The sequence below is a fragment of the Euleptes europaea genome, chromosome 3 (genome assembly GCF_029931775.1).
Source record: "Euleptes europaea isolate rEulEur1 chromosome 3, rEulEur1.hap1, whole genome shotgun sequence".
Lineage (NCBI taxonomy): Eukaryota > Metazoa > Chordata > Lepidosauria > Squamata > Sphaerodactylidae > Euleptes > Euleptes europaea.
In genome coordinates, this window is record NC_079314.1 from 83,226,410 (window position 1) to 83,245,212 (window position 18,803).

Genomic DNA, 18,803 nt, shown 5'->3' on the forward strand with positions numbered 1-18,803 from the left:
AGAAAAACGAGAAAGAGAAATGGGGGCCAATCACTGTTACCGCACCCTACAAACACATGAGCACACATGCAGATGAACATGGGGAATTAGCTTGCATGTTTGTGCAGGGCACAGTAAACCAGGATCTTTTACCTGAAGAGGTGGCTGTGAGTAGCAAATCTTTAGTAGGAAAAGGACGACAGAGATCTGATTTAAAAGGAATACAGAATTTATTGAGGGATTTGGTACAACAGTGGGGGAGAACCTATCCTAAGCATAGCAGTGTTATACCAAGGCACAAACACATTCCTTATCACAATTAACATAGCAACAACTAACAAACATTTAGCAGAGCTTCTCCAATTTGCAGGAGGAGGTAATCTTTTGAGCTAAAGGTGTGGAAAATGGGGAACAGTGGTTTGGAAAACAGGGGGAATAGATCGGGGGAGAGCAAAGATTACTTGTCCTATTCTGCGAAGAAGGCAGCAGGAAAAGAAGAAGATCCAACATGAGATGGATTGACTTTATAAAGGAATCATAGAGTTGGAAGGGACCACCAGGGTCATCTCGTCCAGCCCCCTGCACCATGCAGGAAATAAACAATTACCTCCCCCCACATCCCCAGAGACCCCAACCCTCCCCCAGCCACGCCGGATCCCACAATCAAAGCACTCCCAACAGATGGCCATCTAGCCTCTGCTTAAAGACCTCCAAAGACGGGGACTCCACCACCCTCCGAGGCAACACATTCCACCGTCGAACAGCCCTCACCGTCAGAAAGTTCTTCCTAATGTTTAGGTGGAAGTGACGGCCCTCAGTTTGCAAGACCTGAGAAAGCCTGTTAATGACAGGAAGTTTTGGAGAACATTGAGTCATAGGATCACCATGAGTCAGAAGTAACTTGATGTCACTTAAAACACACACAAGCCTTGATTTTATCAAAGACTTATCAGTTGAGTGGGTACCCTTGACAGCAATGTAACAATGACATCACTTCTGGTGTGCTGTAAGTGATATCACTGTGTTTTCAGCTATGCTGATGTTGCCAGCCCTCCTTTCTTCTGCACACCCTGCCTCTCAACCTGAATGGATGTACTGCCAGAGTAACACTGTGAGCAAGTCCCACAATGCACACAGCAGAATATGGGGAGCAACTGCCATATTGTGTGTCTCACAGGGAGCAGTGCAGAAGTGAACACAACAGAGGATGAATTAACTTGATCTTGGTTGCCAGTAACACATCTTTGCACTTAAGGATCTGTTCTACTTCCTTCATGGCTGCCCTTCCCAGTCTCAGTCTCTGATTTCTAGGCTGCCATCTCCCTTTTGGTTGATGATGGACCCAAGGAATAGAAAGTCTTGAACAATTTCAGTTTCAGCATATCAAGGAGTAGGGCTCCCAACCTCCAGGTTCACAAAGCAATTCATGCAATAGTATTCCTATCAATATGTATGGGTGTGAAAACTGGACAATGAAGAAAGGTGACAGGAAGAAAGTAGACTCCTTTAAAATGTGGTGTTAGGGTAGACTGTTATGGATACCATGGACTGCCAAAAAAAAACAAAAAACAAATAAGTGGGTTCTAGATCAAATCAAGCCTGAACGGTCCCTAGTTCTAGATCAAATCAAGCCTGAACTGTCATTGGTTCTTGTAGGTTATCCGGGCTGTGTGACCGTGGTCTTGGTATTTTCTTTCCTGACGTTTCGCCAGCAGCTGTGGCAGGCATCTTCAGAGGACAGTGTCCTTCAGTGTTACTCCTCTGAAGATGCCTGCCACAGCTGCTGGCGAAACGTCAGGAAAGAAAATACCAAGACCACGGTCACACAGCCCGGATAACCTACAAGAACCGATGAACTCTGATCGTGAAAGCCTTCGACAATATCCTGAACTGTCAGTTTTCTCCAGGTGAGTCCTGGAGATCTCACAGAATTATAACTGATGTCCAAATTACCGAGATCAGTTCCCCAGGGGGAAATGCCTGCTTTGAAGAGTGAACACTATTAACTGCTGAGAGCCCCCCCCCCTCAAACTCCCCCCCCAAACTCCCAGGAATTTCCTTACGCGAAGTTAGCAACCTGAGATAGTAAGTTCCATATATACCGTTACTGCTAGGGTTTTAAGAAAGCATGAAGTATCCCTGAGAATGCAAACAAACCTAAGTTTCGCGCCTTCTACGCTCCCTATCGGGCGTGCTTCTCGCCGCCGCACGTGCCTGCCGTGGCTCACACGCCCTCCCTCTCTCTCTCTCTCCCCCCCGGAACGCAGTCCTCCAGGTTTCCCGGCATGCCTTGTGCTGCGCCATAGAGTAGCTCGGGCTCGAGCGGCGGTTCTTGCCTCGTCTGTCCGCCCGCCTGTGGCAGTCGCGGGAGTGACGGCGGGCGTTGCAACATGGCGGGCGTGGAGCGAGGAGGCAGCCCCGAGGAGGAGACCCAGCACCTGAATGGAGAGTTGCTTTTGGATCCCGACGAGAGGGAAGGCGCTGTGGGGCCCGGCGCTGACGAAGGGGCGAAGAAGAAGCGCAAAAAGAAGAAGAAGGGCAAAGGAGCTGGCGCGGGTACGGCCAGGGAGGAGGAGAGGCCGCGCGGCAAGGCGCCCGGCCGAGGGGAGCCGCGGGGGCAACCGCTGACAGCGCTGGTTGCTGGTGGGAAAGGGGGAACCGGGTGTGTGCGGGAGGCGGGCTGGTGTGGTGTTTGTCCCACCTTGCTGGCGTCCGTTTGTTCCGAAGGATTTCTCCGGGAGCGTCGGGATGGCCGGTTGCCGATGTGGGTAAAGTTTCTTCGAATTCAAAAGTGGGGGGAGCGGGAAGTGGTTATCCTTGAGCCTGCTAAAGTAGAACGCGGGGTGTTTGGGGAAGGTTAGAGTGGGGTTTCTTGGCTGGAGGGCTGTCGTGCAGTTGTCGCGGGGCGGGGAGCTTGGAAAATAAAGTAGTAACGCTTTTTGGTTTTTGTGTGAGTGGGCAGGGGGATGCACAAAACTCGTATAGAATGCAGGCGCCTGCATTCTGGGTTCACTATTATGCAGAGTCATTGTATAGGATAGACGTTCTTGTAATGGGGTATGTGATCGCCCTGTGAGGAGGGAAGAAGCTATTGTACTACATCCATGTTTTTGTTAATTGTTAGTTTCATGAAGGTGTAAGAGTGTAGAAGTCTGTTAAAAAGTACAAGTTGTTTTATTACGTAAGATGGGAAAATAAGTGTATATCGGATAAGCACCCTGCATCTGCACTAAAGGACAGGGAAGAGACTGCTTGAAATGTTTTAATTATCTTATGAGCTGGGGTGGCCACAGGAACTAAGAAGAGATGACTAGCTAAGAAAATTAAGAGAATAAAAATGTTACCTTGTCTTTTTATTGACAGACACATTGTGGAGTGTTGCACATCTGGAGTGTTTATAGATAAGCAGGAACTACATTGGGAAATCTTTGTGTATGTGCGTGTGTTAGTACCACGATTTCTTGAACCACCTGCTTATTTTGCAAACAGGACAACAGGAAGCTGAAAGAGAGTTGGATGCGACTATTGATGAAACTACAAAACAGTTGGATAAACAATCACTGGAAGAAAAGGAAAAAGATGAAGATGATGAAGGCAAGTATACTTAACTTCTTTCCATATTACAGGAATTTGGGGAAAATCATCTAATACTGCAGTAGTTTTGTGTGGTTGCTTGGAAAGGCTTGTCATTGTTTTAATTAACCAACCATTTATTTGTGATAGTTCATCTGATTTCAAAAGCTAATTTGGATAGCAGCTTGAAAAACAATTAAGCAACAGTATGCTTCTTTGAACAAGTTTAGCACCATACATGAATGATTCTCAATTCTTTATTCATAACAACGTTATATGATAGTATAGTGCTTACATAAGGGAAGGTTCAGGTCCAAAGTGGGAGTTTGAATCTGGATTTGCCAACATCACCCTGTCTGCTACTGCAGGCTGGTTACATTATATATTGTGGCTTAATGTTTGGAAATAAGCAGCTGAAGTAAATAACACCATCTGGTAAATAACATCGTATTAAGCATTTATTAAAGGAGAAGGGCGGTTCTTTCTGTAGGCTGTTGGCATCCCTATTTAGAAATGGCAGTAGAGAGTCAAATTAGTATTGATCATAATATATAACAATCTGGCTAATCCAGTTACTGAGTCAATTTTATTAGCGTACATAATTCTGCATCAGTCATTATCTGAAACACGTTTAAAAGTTATAGCTATTAATGTTCAGAAAGAACTTTGCAAATGAAGTGCAAAGTGTATGTCTTTTTTTGGTCTTTAGAAATAGTATGGGAGGCCCTGAAATACCAGTTAAATTTCTTTTGCTATGATCACTTTTAGATTATTCTGTTAGTAGGGATTAAAATAGCAAACATTTCAATGATTAAACAATAAGTATCTTTTTATCCTATATGCGTTGCTGTAAATGTTTAAACCACTGGTTCCCAACCGGGGGTCCGTGGACCCCCAGGGGTCCGCGAGAACTAAATTAAGGTCCGCGAAACGAAGTTATAAACCCATAATAAATTAATATTTTCAATTAAAAGTTATCTATTATAAAAATATATATTCAAATATTATTCTAAGTTTAATGTGTAACTAACAGTTATGATTAAAGTTTATTTTCAAATTCTCGGAATTTTTATTTTGAACCTTGGGGTCCCTGCACCGAACAAAAAAGTCCTAGTGGTCCCTGGTCAAAAAAACGTTGGGAACCACTGGTTTAAACAGTCAGCTAAGCATGTTGCTGTCTTTCTTCCCTTTGTGGGAAACTAGAAGGAAAGAGACACAGAAGGAGCATGCTCAGAATGAGAGTGATCTCAGGAACACTCATCATGAGCCAGGATGGGTAAACAGAAGATGCTCCAGTTCATGGTCTTCGGCTGCTGCATGCCTGTATTCCTGGTTTGCTTGCCTGCAGGAACTGCTCAATGAGCCCCTGTACCTCACTGCTGCTCTTTGCACCTGCTGTGCAAGAGAGTGCTTGTGGGTTTTCTTTTCTTTCCCTTCAGCCCATTGTTCTTTCCCTTCAGTCCAAGTTTACTCAGAAGTAAATCCCTCCTAAGAAATGGTGTGTAGGCTTGTACTGGCTAAGAGTGAAACCAACAAATGAAATCAAAGTGTGCATTAAAAAAGACTTCTGAGACTTATATGCTTCATAGGTGGCTAGTGTCTTCAGTGTAAATGTGCATGTTTACTCAGGAGTAAATCCTATTCATTTCCATTGGATTTCTTTGGGTCCTTAATGTTTATAACATAGTTTAAATGGGTTACTTTATTAAACAAAATATAGATCCTTTCAGTGCCAAATCATGGATGCCGTCTTACACCATGCAACACAAACTGAAGTCTGTTGACTTCTGTGTGACATGTACATGCATAGATTAACTTTTTACGGCTGTTAATGATCAGCACCATGTATACTTGGTTGATGAGATGAATGACAGGATTCCCATTCCCTGCATATAAAGGAGTTTTCTAAGTAGAAAAAGAATGAGGTTTCAGTATATAGTGTACTATTGCTGAGTTCATTTGTTGCATTTTTATATTTTTGATCGGTTTCACTTGGTCTTGGTTTTAAAAAGATAACCATCAAAAATTAAAAACAAAATCTGCTAAAATCATATTGGGGTGACTCTAAGCTCTATTTATATACAGCCTTCATATGGTTTTCGTCAAGAACAGCACTTGTTTTCTAACTCTGAAGAATCTTTGAGTTAGAACATTTCATTTTTTCTTTTGACAATTTTTGCTATTTAGAATTTAGCTTCTAACTTGGAAGCTGTGAAGATGAGTTGACTATTAAGATAGTGCTGTGTGGGTATGGTAAAAACTATGGGGGGGGAGTCTCAGATATTTAGAAATAAGAATTGTTTCACAAGGTCAAACTAAAGGCCATAGTCCATTCCTGAAGGGGTGGTGGTGGATCCGTGATGGCTTAGTTACTGTGAATGTCATCATTTTGCATAGTGTATATTTCTGTAATCTCGAACCCACTTTTAAAAAGAACAAGGGCAATTTTGCCTTATTTGACCAAATCAAGAGCCTTTTGCTTAGTTCCCAATAATATGCAACAGAAACAAATTTATAGTCTGTTTAAGAATAATTACCTGGAAAGGTCCCTCTTAGTCAGATGGAACTTACTTCCTAGTGTGCCTTAATCAGAAATGGTGGCTATGACTCTGGCAGAATTATGGAATGTTTATAGCAGTTTTCAACGACATGGCAGCCCCATTAGTTTGGCTGGCTGGCTGGCAAATTCACCAGCAGTACTGCAGAAAAAAACTATAAGTGAATAGCAAGAGCTATAAAACTGAGTTTGCCAGGCTCTGCAGTGGTTAGCTGGAAAGTATTCCAAATCTATGGATGAATGAACTGAATGCCAGAACTTTTTTTTGAAAGGGGGGGGGGATATAAATGGACTAAGCGCAGCCAAGGGCAAAAGAAATGTGATAAAGTTTTCATTCACTAAAATGAGGGTGTTCATAAGCATTGACTATTTAAATAACAAATGTATCTTGTTTCAGAATGTGCCAGGATAGACTGAAATATTTGTAACTTGATTTTTTTAGAATACATGTAACTTGGGTTTTTTAGAATACATTTTTAAAGACTGCAAAATAAGAATGTTTGTTTGTTACAAACATTAATTACATTTAATGTAGTGTTTTCTCTTAGTAAGAATCCTATATCACTTTAAAAAACCTGTTTACATGCATGGATGATCTAAAATTCTGATTTTGTAAACATTGTATGAATGGAGCATACATGTAATAAAAATACTTTCATATTATAAAGGACACTGGCTGAATTTACACATCACTGCAATGGTTTGTGACAGTTGGTCAGAGTTTGGCAGGGTGTTTACATTGACAAACTGGTTTGCATTTGGTCTGAAAACTCAAATAAAAATATATGGTTTGAACAATGGTTGCAAAAGATAATTTCCCATGAAATTTGAATTGGCAGTGTGAACATATAGTCTGCCTACTAATTTCTACAATGTGTAACATTTCTCAAACATGCTACCAAAAATAAGCATGCATACTGCAGGCACGCACAGCAAAATCCAGAAACCGTTGGGCTCATAACTATTGTCCAGAACCTCTATGGCCTTAATGAAAGAAGCAGGATTTCTGAGGAAATTGGGGTTGCGGACCTCCAACTTTTCCTTAAATTCACCTATATAAGGATCTCTTAGTGATCTGTAGCACAGAGAGACATTTCTTTAAGTATATGTATCTGAAGGTTTGGGATTCTGTTACTACTTTGAGTGGTATCAGCCACTGTTTTGTGTATGTACTCATAAGAGGTGGTTGAAAAGGCTTGTGATGAGGTGGCTGCTGTCAGCCTTCCCAGAGGCCACACAGTGGAACTTCCATAACAGCAGTGTTCACATTCCATGCTGCAGGCTCATAGCACTGCATTCCAGATGAATACTTTTTTTGGAAAGTGGGCAGGACTGCATTACACGTTATAGTCTTCTCAGCACGGTTTGGTGTGATATAGTTACACAGTGTCAGCAAGGCTGCATTAAGAGTTTGAAGTATCTGCCTTATCCGGTTAGCCTGCTTCTGCAAGAAAGTCCTAGTGTGATGCTCTTAACAGCATGCTGATTGGGTGAGGCTGGTCAGGCTGCTATGATGTGGCTTTGGCTGTAAGTGTTAGCCAACCCTGAGGTGACCCCATTTTTCCTTTTATAACAATGGAATGATGCCTGGCTGTATTAGGGCTGCTGCCTCATTGTTTCTGTGTGTTTTGTCTTCTGTAGATGGAGAAGGTGGAGAAGGTGATGGCGATGGTGCAGCAGGGAAGAAGAAGAAGAAGAAGAAAAAGAAGAAAGGACGTAGGTGTTGATTGCATTTGCGTTGTGTGGTCTTTATTTGTGTCCTTTTAAGGATTACATAATATATGAAACTGCTGTATACCAAGTCAGACAATTGGTCCACCTAGTCCAGTATTGTCTATAACAGGGATTAGATTGGGTTTTTTATTTTAAATAGAAGGCTTACAGCTAATACTCATGCTTTGCTTCAGTTCTGTTTTGAGACTTCTGATTGGTTCTACAGCCCTAATTCCTATTGCATTGTTCATTGATTGTATTGACTCACTGTGTTGTAATCCTGTTGATTGTATTGACTCACTGTGTTGTAATCCGCCTTGAGTCCAAGTGAGAAATCTTTCCCTTACAGATTTAATTTATGGAGATGTGGGGAGCAGAGTGAATGCTGAAGAATTTTAGTGCGTGAGCACAAACTTTTTTAAAGAGCCAGTGACTTATCCTTTTTAATAGGGTCTATCCCAAGAAATAGGAGCTATTGGCATGTATACAAAGATATTATGGCTGTTTGTTGCATGCAAAGGACAGGCCTTTTTGATAAGTGCAGCTCATCTTGGTGACTGTAAAAGGCACTCTGAGAATTGGCTAAGTTATTGGAGAACATCTTGGCATGTCTTCTGTTTTGGGTGTGAACCAGACAGGAAGCATGGCTGCCTTACTTTGCTCTTATCTTAAAGTGATAGAACCAGATGTTGCAGTATAAGAGAACTAAATTCTGCATTTTACCTAACAGCTAAAGTCCAGACAGATCCTCCATCTATTCCAATATGCGATTTGTTTCCGAGTGCGGTATTTCCAAAAGGTGAACAGTGTGAGTATCCACCAACACAAGATGGGTATGTATCCTTTTTGAAGTTTTAAAATGCAGAGCAGCAAACTGACAATGTATCTTCATAGAGATACATGGGGTGTTTAAACTGTTGGTGATTGTCACAAGTGCCACAAACTTTGGTTAGTCTATCATACATAAGTAACAAATCCTGGTTTGTGCATAAACCTTTGTCTGCTTTTTGCAGTCTCCTGGCAGGGACAGCATCCTTATATTGCTATCTCTTTGGCTAAATAGCTGAGAAAGGAACACTACTAAATAAACTGGTTTGTTAGTTGAGGCGTAACAACCAATGGCCATTAGTACAAACTATGGTTAACAAAGCAACTACAAACCCTAGACGGAAGTCCCTGTTTGCCAGCAAGCATTTAAACATCACAGCTAAACAAGGTTTGACCAAACCGAAGTTTAGAAACTACAGTTTATCATGTTATCTGAATACAGGGGGTTGAATTTTTGCAGGATCAACTAATTGCCTAATCTCATAAAAATATTCAGAAATATTTCCCAAACTGGCATTTTACCCCCACAAACGAGCCACATTATAACACCTTGCTTTTTATATTTTACAGTTTTCCATTCCTTCAATAACAAGCCTTGGAGTATAGTTTTTAAAAATTCAATGCATCTAAAAGAACTCTCATCTCCCTATCTCAATATGTTCCTGCCTGGGAATTAAGATCACAGGTGATGCCCTCTTGACTGTCCCACCAATTATAGGCACTCATTTGGTGGGTACACAAAAGAGGGCCTTTTCCCTGGCATCTCAACAATTAATTGAACATTCTCTGCAGGGAGGTGCACCTGGTCCTTTCATTGCCAGTCTTCAGGAGGCAGTTGAAGACAGTTTTATTTAGGACTGCATTTTGATTGATTTAGCTTTTATCATTGGCAGTCCTATTTAGAGTTTTTGAATGGTGACTTTTCGTTTTTATAATTGTTTTTATTGTTTTTATGTTTTATTTATATTGTATGCCACCTTCTGCAAGGGAGAAAGGGCACCTAATAAATGTAAATCATTACGTGTGTGTTTTGCTTCTGCCAATGTCCTTGGGAAGAATGACACTATGTTTAATAAAGTTAGCCTATCATGTTAGCATAGTGTTTTGTAATTTTTCTTGTGTACAGGATAGGTATGGATTTCCGGGACAGTTTTAAGTGCCACATACATACGTAACTCTGGGTTTGCCAGAAAAGTATACTTGAGTGTTGGAAGGCCTTAGGCCTCTGCTTGTACTTTGCTGGCAAAGCCAACAAAATACATGTGTGTGTCTGATACTGTCCATGCGTATTGTAGAGAGGTCATGAAGTCACAGTGATGTAAGAAGCGGGTCTCAGGGCTTTCACTTCAATGTTCATCTGTTTTTTCACAAGCTCTCAGATACCCTAGGATCTCTTCTTTGTGGCTTTTACAGTGCATTGTGGGCTTATGCACTGGAACCCATCTTTCACTTAACACACTTGCCAAACTCACATTAGCAGTTTAAAAAGCAGTTTGGAGATTCTGTGATGGCACCTTAAGAGTAAATTAACAGCAAGCGTTGATAACATACGTGCTGTCTTAACTGTTGGCTAAATAAAATTGAAGAACTTAAAAGTGATTATGAGCCCATTCCTGAAAGAGGGGGGAAGCTCTTTAGGAGCCGACATGACCCTTTGCTGGTGTAGGTGCCACCCTATCATGGAATAAGATGGCACTTGCACAGGGATAAACACCTCCGCTAGCCCCTACCACCAGCGCAGCCACGCTGGCAGGGCTTTCCCAGAAGGGAAAGCTGACATGGAGAAGATTCCTGGGGAGGAGCTGCTGTTAGGCAGCTTTCTCACCCCTTTTGCTCTGGGAAAGCCCCCTTGCGCTGTGGTGGTGCTGTGCCACCTTTTTTGGTGGTACAGCCCCATTGGAAGCAATGGGGGATTCCCCCCCCTTTTTTTCAATTTTTCAACTTTTTTTGCCTCTGCGGCAGCCAGGAAGTCTCTGAGAGGTGACATGGCTGCACTGCTCCCGGCCGCCTCAGATCTGCCCGCCCCCCCCTTCAGGATTGGGCTGCCCGTGCAATTTGTAAGGATGTTTCTGATGATTGAAAATGTATTTTAAAATATTTTTTCCTGTTACATGGAAACTTACTTAATGCTTCCTTACTTTTGTCATCTAAATTCTGATTACGTGCTGTGGTGACATATGTCTGATTTTGCTTATATATTCAAGGCGAACTGCTGCTTGGAGAACTACAAGTGATGAAAAGAGAGCACTAGATCAAGCAAATGAAGAAGTGTGGAATGATTTCAGAGAGGCTGCTGAAGCACACAGACAAGTGAGGAAATACGTTAGGAGTTGGATCAGACCTGGAATGACAATGATAGAAATCTGGTGAGAATAAACTATTTTATTGAAGGAGAAAATCCAGGAAAAGTTTTTAGTGGAGTTCCTTCAAGAGTTAAATCTTCATGGGATTGATTGTATGTGTCATTAAATGCACGAATCTGGTCCTCAGCCAATCCTTGAGGTCACTGGAGGTGATTGCAGAGTCAGCAGAGATTGCAAGGCTCTGTTTTGCTTCTGCCAATGTCCTTGGGACATTTATGTTCCCGGAACATAAATAAGTCTTTTTCTCATTTAAAAAAATAATCCATTCTGTATTTATATTATTTTTCATAACTGCTTATACAGGCTACAAAGCTAAGGTAGCAAGTGGCAGTCATAACATTGCTGCTGGTTGCTTGACAAGATATGGCATTTCCTAAGGACTTTTGTGATCAAGGCAGCAAATGTTAGTAAGAATATTGGCTTGGATCCCATAAAATGACTGTAGTGGTGCTTGCGCACTGCTCTGCATCTCCCTTCCATCAGCAGCTGTCATCTCCAAAAAGCTAATGCTCAAGATTGCAGAACCTGTGTAAACAAAAAGCCATGTGGCCTGGGGACAGCTAGACAGGCACCACTGTTGTGCCAGTGGAATTTCTTGTCCAGTAGAAACACTGCTGATGGAAGGGGAGGTGCTTTTGCCCATTTCTGTCTTCCCGTTGCCGCACCTGTGCTGTGTGGATTTTTATCCATTTGAGTTTGTATCTTGCAGAACTGGTGTTCTTGAGGTCTCAGGGCTATTGGGGAAAGGGAGCGGGTGGGTGGGAAAGAGCTACATTGCAAGCATCCTTGTGTTTGCACTTGTACTGAGACTGTTGGCTGTACTCAATGTAGCAAAAGAAAAAAATATTGGTTTGTAAAATATTAGTAAAGTTCCTCAATGTTTGCTCTTTCTAGTGAAAAATTAGAAGATTGTTCCCGGAAGTTGATCAAGGAGAATGGCCTAAATGCTGGGCTTGCATTTCCCACGGGATGTTCTCTCAATAACTGTGCAGCCCACTACACTCCCAATGCTGGAGATCCAACTGTATTGCAGTATGATGATATCTGCAAGATAGATTTTGGAACCCATGTCAGTGGTAGGTGTGTTCTTTACTGTTATGCAGTTGGGCAATTTCGTTAAAGACAAATTATTTATTTAACTTCTGTCTAATTTCAGGTCGAATCATTGACTGTGCTTTTACTGTCACATTCAATCCAAAATATGACAGACTGTTAGAAGCGGTAAAAGATGCAACTAATACTGGAATAAAGGTAAACTCATCAGGGAAACTGTAATTAAGTTATTATCAATGTACTTCGAGAAGGAATCATTTTCCCTTCAATTTCAATCCTTTATGTGCCATATAGTGTGCTGGAATAGATGTTCGTCTTTGTGATGTTGGTGAGGCCATTCAAGAAGTTATGGAATCTTATGAAGTTGAAATTGATGGCAAAACGTATCAAGGTGAGTTTCCTAACTTGTCTGCTACATGTGACTAACCCAAAAGAATTTGTTTGTATTGTGTGTTAATTAAGATATATTGATACAGCCATTCATGACTGTTGATTGCAATTGTCAATCCCAATGAAGATACTGCGAGAACAGTTCTCAAAGTGTTTGATTTTTTAAGTATTCCAGATTACAAGTTTGAAGCACTTTTTAATTATAAAATAGTGTTTAAATGTTATTTAAATATGTTAATTTTATAATGTTTTGCATTATTTTATTTAACAGTGAAACCAATTCGCAATCTGAATGGACACTCTATTGGACAGTATAGGATACATGCAGGTAAAACTGTGCCCATTGTCAAGGGAGGAGAAGCAACAAGGATGGAAGTAAGCATGTTATTACTGTTTCATCTTGTGTATTATTACTGTTTCATCTTGTGTGTGTTCATTTAGTAGTGGGTCCCACTGAGTTCAGTGGTGCTTACTCCAAAGAAATGATACGTGAGATTGTATCCTTTTAGTAGTAAAAATACTGAACACACTTTAAATGAAAACAAAACTTTGTTTACACTGATGCCTTTTTTAAAAACTATCTTCTGTAAAATACTACTATTCTCTCCCCTGGAATACTTGTGAATGGTGAACATGGCCTGTATATGTATAGCTTACTTTTTTAAAAAACATTTTTTAAAAAACATTTCCCACATAGTTTGTGGCCTTAAATTTAATTGAAATCAGTTGTGCATTAAATGTGAGTGTAAGTTCATCAGAAATTATTTTTGATGCAAAAGAAAAGGATAGAAGTAAAGCTATCCACTAGGAAGAAATAAGGTTAGCCTTTTGTTGTTTGAACTGATAAAAGGCTTTGAGATTGTTGTGATAAGCCAACAAAGAATGTTTTAAAACTTATATCTCACTTTTCTCTCAATCAGTAAAACTCAAAGCAGCCTACATAATTTTAAAAACAAATATTTCTTACCATTTTATGGCTTAGATGGCTCTCCAGAAACTACCCACTGTTCATAGAATTTATCCAGTTTATTACTAAACTTCTACATCTTCTGTTTCTGTGGTATTGCCAGTGTAAGCTAACTGTTCGATTTCACTGCCCCTCTTGCTAATGTGATCCTAGTATAGAAAATCACTTTAGTTACCAGGCCATTGGCATATAGAAGGATCTGAAACTGCCTGGATGTGAGTTTGCTTGAGAACCATACGTAAGCCACTCACAATGCTGATGGTTAGTGGACTGAAAAGTTAAATACCATTGCACTAACCATTATCAGTGCATTGGATCAGACTATTAAACTTGATGGGATAGAATACAACACCCTGACAAATCATGGGAATCTTTGATTTAGGGAATTGATTACATTCATTGTATATTTTGCATGTGTGCTACTCATATCCGCTGTGTTTGATCTTGCACTTTTATAGCTGAGAAATTCCAGGTGAGGCAATGTTGGTATGTAGCAAAACAGTTTTATGACACCTGCCACAGAATCAACCAAGAGCATTGCAGCACTATGGGCCAGATCACATGTTTTCAGATGCAAACAACATTTCAGAGTAATTCTAGTTACAGTCTGTTTATCTGTTTTACTTTAGGAGGGAGAAGTGTATGCTATAGAAACATTTGGTAGCACAGGAAAAGGTGTTGTTCATGATGATATGGAATGTTCTCATTATATGAAGAACTTTGATGTTGGACATGTGCCAATAAGGTAAATCCTGCTTTTACTACATATTTTGAATAATTTAAGACTTGGAAAGAAGAATGGTAATATGTTGAACACGGAACAGCCAGTATACACTCTGTTATATAGTATGTCTAAGGTATAGTGAGAGCCAGCGTGATGAGGTGGTTAATAGCAGGGGTCTCTAATCTGGAAAACTGAGTTTGATTCCCCACTCCTCCACATGAAGCCTGCTGGGTGACCTTGGGCCAGTCAGTTTTCTGAGAACTCTAACCCCTCGCAGAGGCAGGCAATGGCAAACTATCTGCAGGGCTGCCATAAGTTAGCTGTGATCTGACAGCACACACACACACTGGTATAGTAGCAAGAATATTTTTGACGGTTCTGATTGCCCCATCTCAAAGCAGAGCTTGAAAAAAAAGCACAGAAAATAGCACCTAAAGTTAAGAGTTGAACTTTCCCTACAAGGCTATAAAGCATTTGGAACTTTAGAAGGATTTTAGATTTAAAGAGGCTAGATCTATCAATATCTGTTACCTACGTTAGTGAAATAAGAACCTCCATGTTCAAAAATGGTATACCTGAGTAAGTTACTTGTGGTGTAAATGTTGCATTCGTGTCCTGCTTGTGGGCTTTTCCCAATGCATAACTGACCACTATGTAAAACAAGATGTCCTAGCTGGCCTGATGTTTTTATGCAAATAATGCTTATACAAAACATTTAGGTGTAAATGTAAACAACATGAGGTTACCTAAGTAGCTCCTTGTAAGTGATCAACTTGTATACATGATTTACACTCTGCATTTCTCCCCAATGGGGACCCAGAGCAGCTTACATTGTTTTCTCTTCATTTTATCCTCACAGCAGCCCTATGAGGTGGGTTAGACAGAGTGTATATGACAGGTCCAAGGTCATTCAGCAAGCTTTTCATGGGAGAGCTAGGATTGGAACTGAAGTCTCCTGGACCTCTATGCCACACTGGCTGTCAATAAAATTATGTGATTGTGGATGATTTGTCTTCATTGTCACATAATTTACATTACTGGAACTTCAAATCAGGCTTAGCCCAAATCAGACCTTAAGCAGTTTGTGAATCACATTCAGTAAATCCTCATATTTGATACTTTTCTCTCCAATGGGGACTCAAAGCAGCTTACAGCATCTTTCTCTCCCTCCTTCCATTTTATCCTCACAACAGTCACCCTTTGTGGTAGGTTATGCTTAGAAACAGGGATTGGCCCTGAGCTCAGCCAGTGGGTTTCATGGCAGAGCAGGGGTTTGAAACTGGACCTCCTTTTCAAACAGACCCAGCTTCCCAGAGTTCTGCTAGGTCTTAACTGCTACTGGACTTCTCCCTGCGCAGCCACATTAATTTCATTGGGCTGCTTTTCCAGGAGGAAAGCCCTTATCATTGGGGAGGGATATGATAGGGCCAGCGATTAAAGCCACCAATAGCTGGTAGAGGTGAAAATGGAGGACTAACTTCTGGATTAGCATTACCATCATCCTCTGAACTGAGTTCTAGCAAATCTCACCAGATGCTGTGGTATTTGATGGTCTCATTATGTAAAACAGCAGCAAGAAAAAATGAAAAAAGTGCATTTCAGTAACTAGTTTTAATCAAAGGTAATAAATTTGAATTGTAAGGCACTTTCGGTAAGTAGTCCACCTTAAAAGTGAGGCATAAATCAAGGGATTTTTTTAGAAGCAAGAATTATTGGTAGTGCATCTAAAATGTGTATTCAGGATCTTTTTAAATGCTAAGTGTCTTTACCTTTAAAACTTTATCTGCTTCTACGGAGAAGAAATGTGGATCAATTGAACTTTTAAGATCACAATAGTATAGAAGAAATGGAAGTTTATTTTATTATTCTGTAGCTCTTCAGTTTTATTTGGAAATATGACCATATAATATGAAGAAAATGGCTTCTCTTCCCTGAATTCTTTCTTAATGGCTGTCTTGATTTCAGAAGCAAATGTTTCTTTTTGCCCTGGCCTTTCTTCCTGCTAACTCAATGTACTCTTTGTTCTAGGCTTCCAAGAGCAAAACACTTGCTGAATGTTATCAATGACAATTTTGGCACTCTTGCCTTTTGCCGCAGATGGCTAGATCGTCTGGGAGAAAGTAAATACCTAATGGCTCTGAAGAACCTGTGTGACTTGGGTATAGTGGATCCATACCCTCCACTGTGTGATATTAAAGGCTCATACACAGCACAGTTTGAGCATACCATATTGTTGCGCCCAACATGCAAAGAAGTTGTCAGCAGAGGAGATGACTATTAAAATTTCAAGGCCATCTAGGCTCTGTTGGGACACATTATGCCAGAATAAATTTGCAGTTTTAACTGTGGACCCAATATGATCTTTCCATGTGCAGAAAGAAAGGAATTTAAACAAATGTAACTAACCAAGAAAAAAGAGCTTTTGAAGCCTCTAGAATATTTCAGAAGTTACTTCTATTTTTTTCTTTTCTGGGAAATATGCTATAAAATACAACTTTTAGTTTGGAATGAGTTATACATATTGTTTGGAACATGTTTGAGAGGGCTTTTCAAATATTTATATTATCATATTCCTACTTGAATGCTTTGAATGACTACACCTGATTTCTGCAACTAAGTCATCTCTGGTATCACCTTTTAAACTTCCTGGAATCCATTTTGTAAAAAAATAAATACAGATTTTCAGATCTAAAACCAAACATGCTTTTAAAAGTCTGTTACAACCCTAGGCAACCGTACACTGGAAAATACATTAAATTGTTTTGGAAATGTTCTTATTGTATGTACTTCCACCAGAAGCTAACACAATGACTGGTCCATACTTCTGACATTTTGACTTGCTTCGATTTATGAAGTGATCACCTTTCGGAAAGGTATATTCTGGCCTAGATTATACAGGCTGATCTTTATAAACTGTTACACAAATAGGTTCTTTAAGTAGCAGGGTGGCATTGGCGGTAAATACGCTAGCATATACCACAGACTTGCAACATTTAAGTTAGTGTAACAGTTTGCAAATAATGTATTTATCAGAGCTTTGCTGGTATTTCTTTACTACATTCAGAAATAACTTTCAGTAGAACACTTTGATAATAAAAGTTTGATAAATTCAGTTCTGTATCCACTTAGTATTAGTAATGTTGAAACTAGGCAAAATACCCACCTTAGTTCCTGAGCTGAGAGGCATATTGTTAGTGCTGTGCAAAGGAGCAGAAAACATGTCATAACACTAATCTATACTATTTTTTAAATAAACAGTAATATGAATAAGTATTGCAACTTGTTAGGGTGTTATGATTGGAGGTGTATCATGTAAGCTGTAGTTTTGTTTTACTACAGGTGACATTTGTGTAAAATTTACTTGAGTACATTAGCATATGCCCTGGAAATTGTCTTAATGTAATAAAGTTTGAGCTTCCACAACAGGAACTATGAGGGGTATTTTTTGGTCTAGATTACTGTTTTCGTTAAATTTAGCAGTATTTAATTAAATGTCCAAATTCTTTTAATACCGATTTCTTATTTAATCCTGAAAACTAGACATAATTTAAATTAGTTTCCACACTCATATTAGATGGGTACAGAATATACCTTTATCAAGCCTTTTAGTAGCTAGAAGAGGTGTGGTAAAGTTAAACAAGGTTGCAAATAGAACAATCTTCTCAACCCTTCTTTTAATGTAGTTTGAAAACCTGACAGTATCTCAAAATATGTATAAGGGATACCAAATTACTAGTATGCAAAATTTAAACACCTAATTGGTTTTGATTCTGTCTGTATTTAAGCCACTAGGTGCTTTAGGATGGTAGACAGTTCTCCCCTCTTAACAACCCAAGTGGGGTTAGAATGAATGTGGGCCTGGCACAAGGACACCAGCTGACTTTTTACCATGCTGAGAGTATTTCCTGCTGTTCCTTTGTGAACATTTTGTTATGAGTCTTTTGTGCCAGTTAGATGTGTGTGTTGCACATACCTAATGTGCTCAAAAGAGGGTTTTGGGGAAAACTGGCCCAGAGTTGTAGAGTGCTTGTTGTCTGTGAGATTTCATTGCCCTTCCTTTAATCCATTTGATCCCTTTTTTGTATTTCTTCCTTATTGAGGTAAGTAAGTGGCGTTTCCAAACATCCATTTAAATTACTGCAAGCTGCCCAACAAGTGTTTCAAAAGAGTAGGAGAAAAAAAATGCCTTCTCTCAGCTGGCCATGGATTGATAGGTTTGAAATGCAGGAATCTGCCTGCTACTGCCAAGTTCCCTTGTGTCTTCAGTAAACTACTTGGTCTAGCAATATCATTGCAAGCAGTATTTGACTACTGTGGGTATATTTGTGGTCAACCCATCTCAAAAAAAGTATCAGAACCTAAAGCAATCAAAGTGATGGGTATCCTTTTTTGGTATCCACTGCAGCAAAGGTAGAAAAAACCATGGCTTTTATGAAAAGAGTTGGGGGGGGGAAGATACAAGGTTTATGAAACAACTCTCAGAAGTAAAATGGGAGGTTAACCTAACTGACTGCCCATTGCTAATCAGTTACTTCACTTACCGTGCAGCTGACTTGGGTGATTCATTACCACAGTAATCCTCCATCCACTAACAGATTTTCTAATCCCTGATCATCTTGAAAAAATATGTGCATGGATAAAGCATAGGTACATTAC

General features: G+C 40.1%; 1 protein-coding gene across 1 annotated transcript; it reads left to right on the plus strand.

Annotated features, from left to right (window-relative positions):
• Nucleotides 1-2,307: 2,307 nt before the first annotated feature.
• METAP2 (methionyl aminopeptidase 2) lies at nucleotides 2,308-16,436 on the plus strand. The gene is made up of 11 exons (XM_056846877.1): nucleotides 2,308-2,535; nucleotides 3,469-3,573; nucleotides 7,760-7,825; nucleotides 8,553-8,655; nucleotides 10,855-11,016; nucleotides 11,908-12,089; nucleotides 12,170-12,264; nucleotides 12,361-12,457; nucleotides 12,728-12,831; nucleotides 14,053-14,168; nucleotides 16,176-16,436. Exons 1-11 carry the CDS (start codon nucleotides 2,370-2,372, stop codon nucleotides 16,426-16,428), a joined length of 1,449 nt encoding a protein of 482 aa, XP_056702855.1. The 5' UTR covers nucleotides 2,308-2,369; the 3' UTR covers nucleotides 16,429-16,436.
• Nucleotides 16,437-18,803: the final 2,367 nt, after the last annotated feature.

What these genes read in the sequence shown, in the direction of transcription:
- METAP2 (XM_056846877.1), top strand. Translation starts at nt 2,370, where the DNA reads ATGGCGGGCGTGGAGCGAGGAGGCAGCCCCGAGGAGGAGACCCAGCAC. An exon ending in TTTTGGAACCCATGTCAGTG is followed by an intron (nt 12,090 to 12,169) that starts GTAGGTGTGTTC and finishes GTCTAATTTCAG; the next exon opens with GTCGAATCATTGACTGTGCT. An exon ending in GTTGGACATGTGCCAATAAG is followed by an intron (nt 14,169 to 16,175) that starts GTAAATCCTGCT and finishes TCTTTGTTCTAG; the next exon opens with GCTTCCAAGAGCAAAACACT.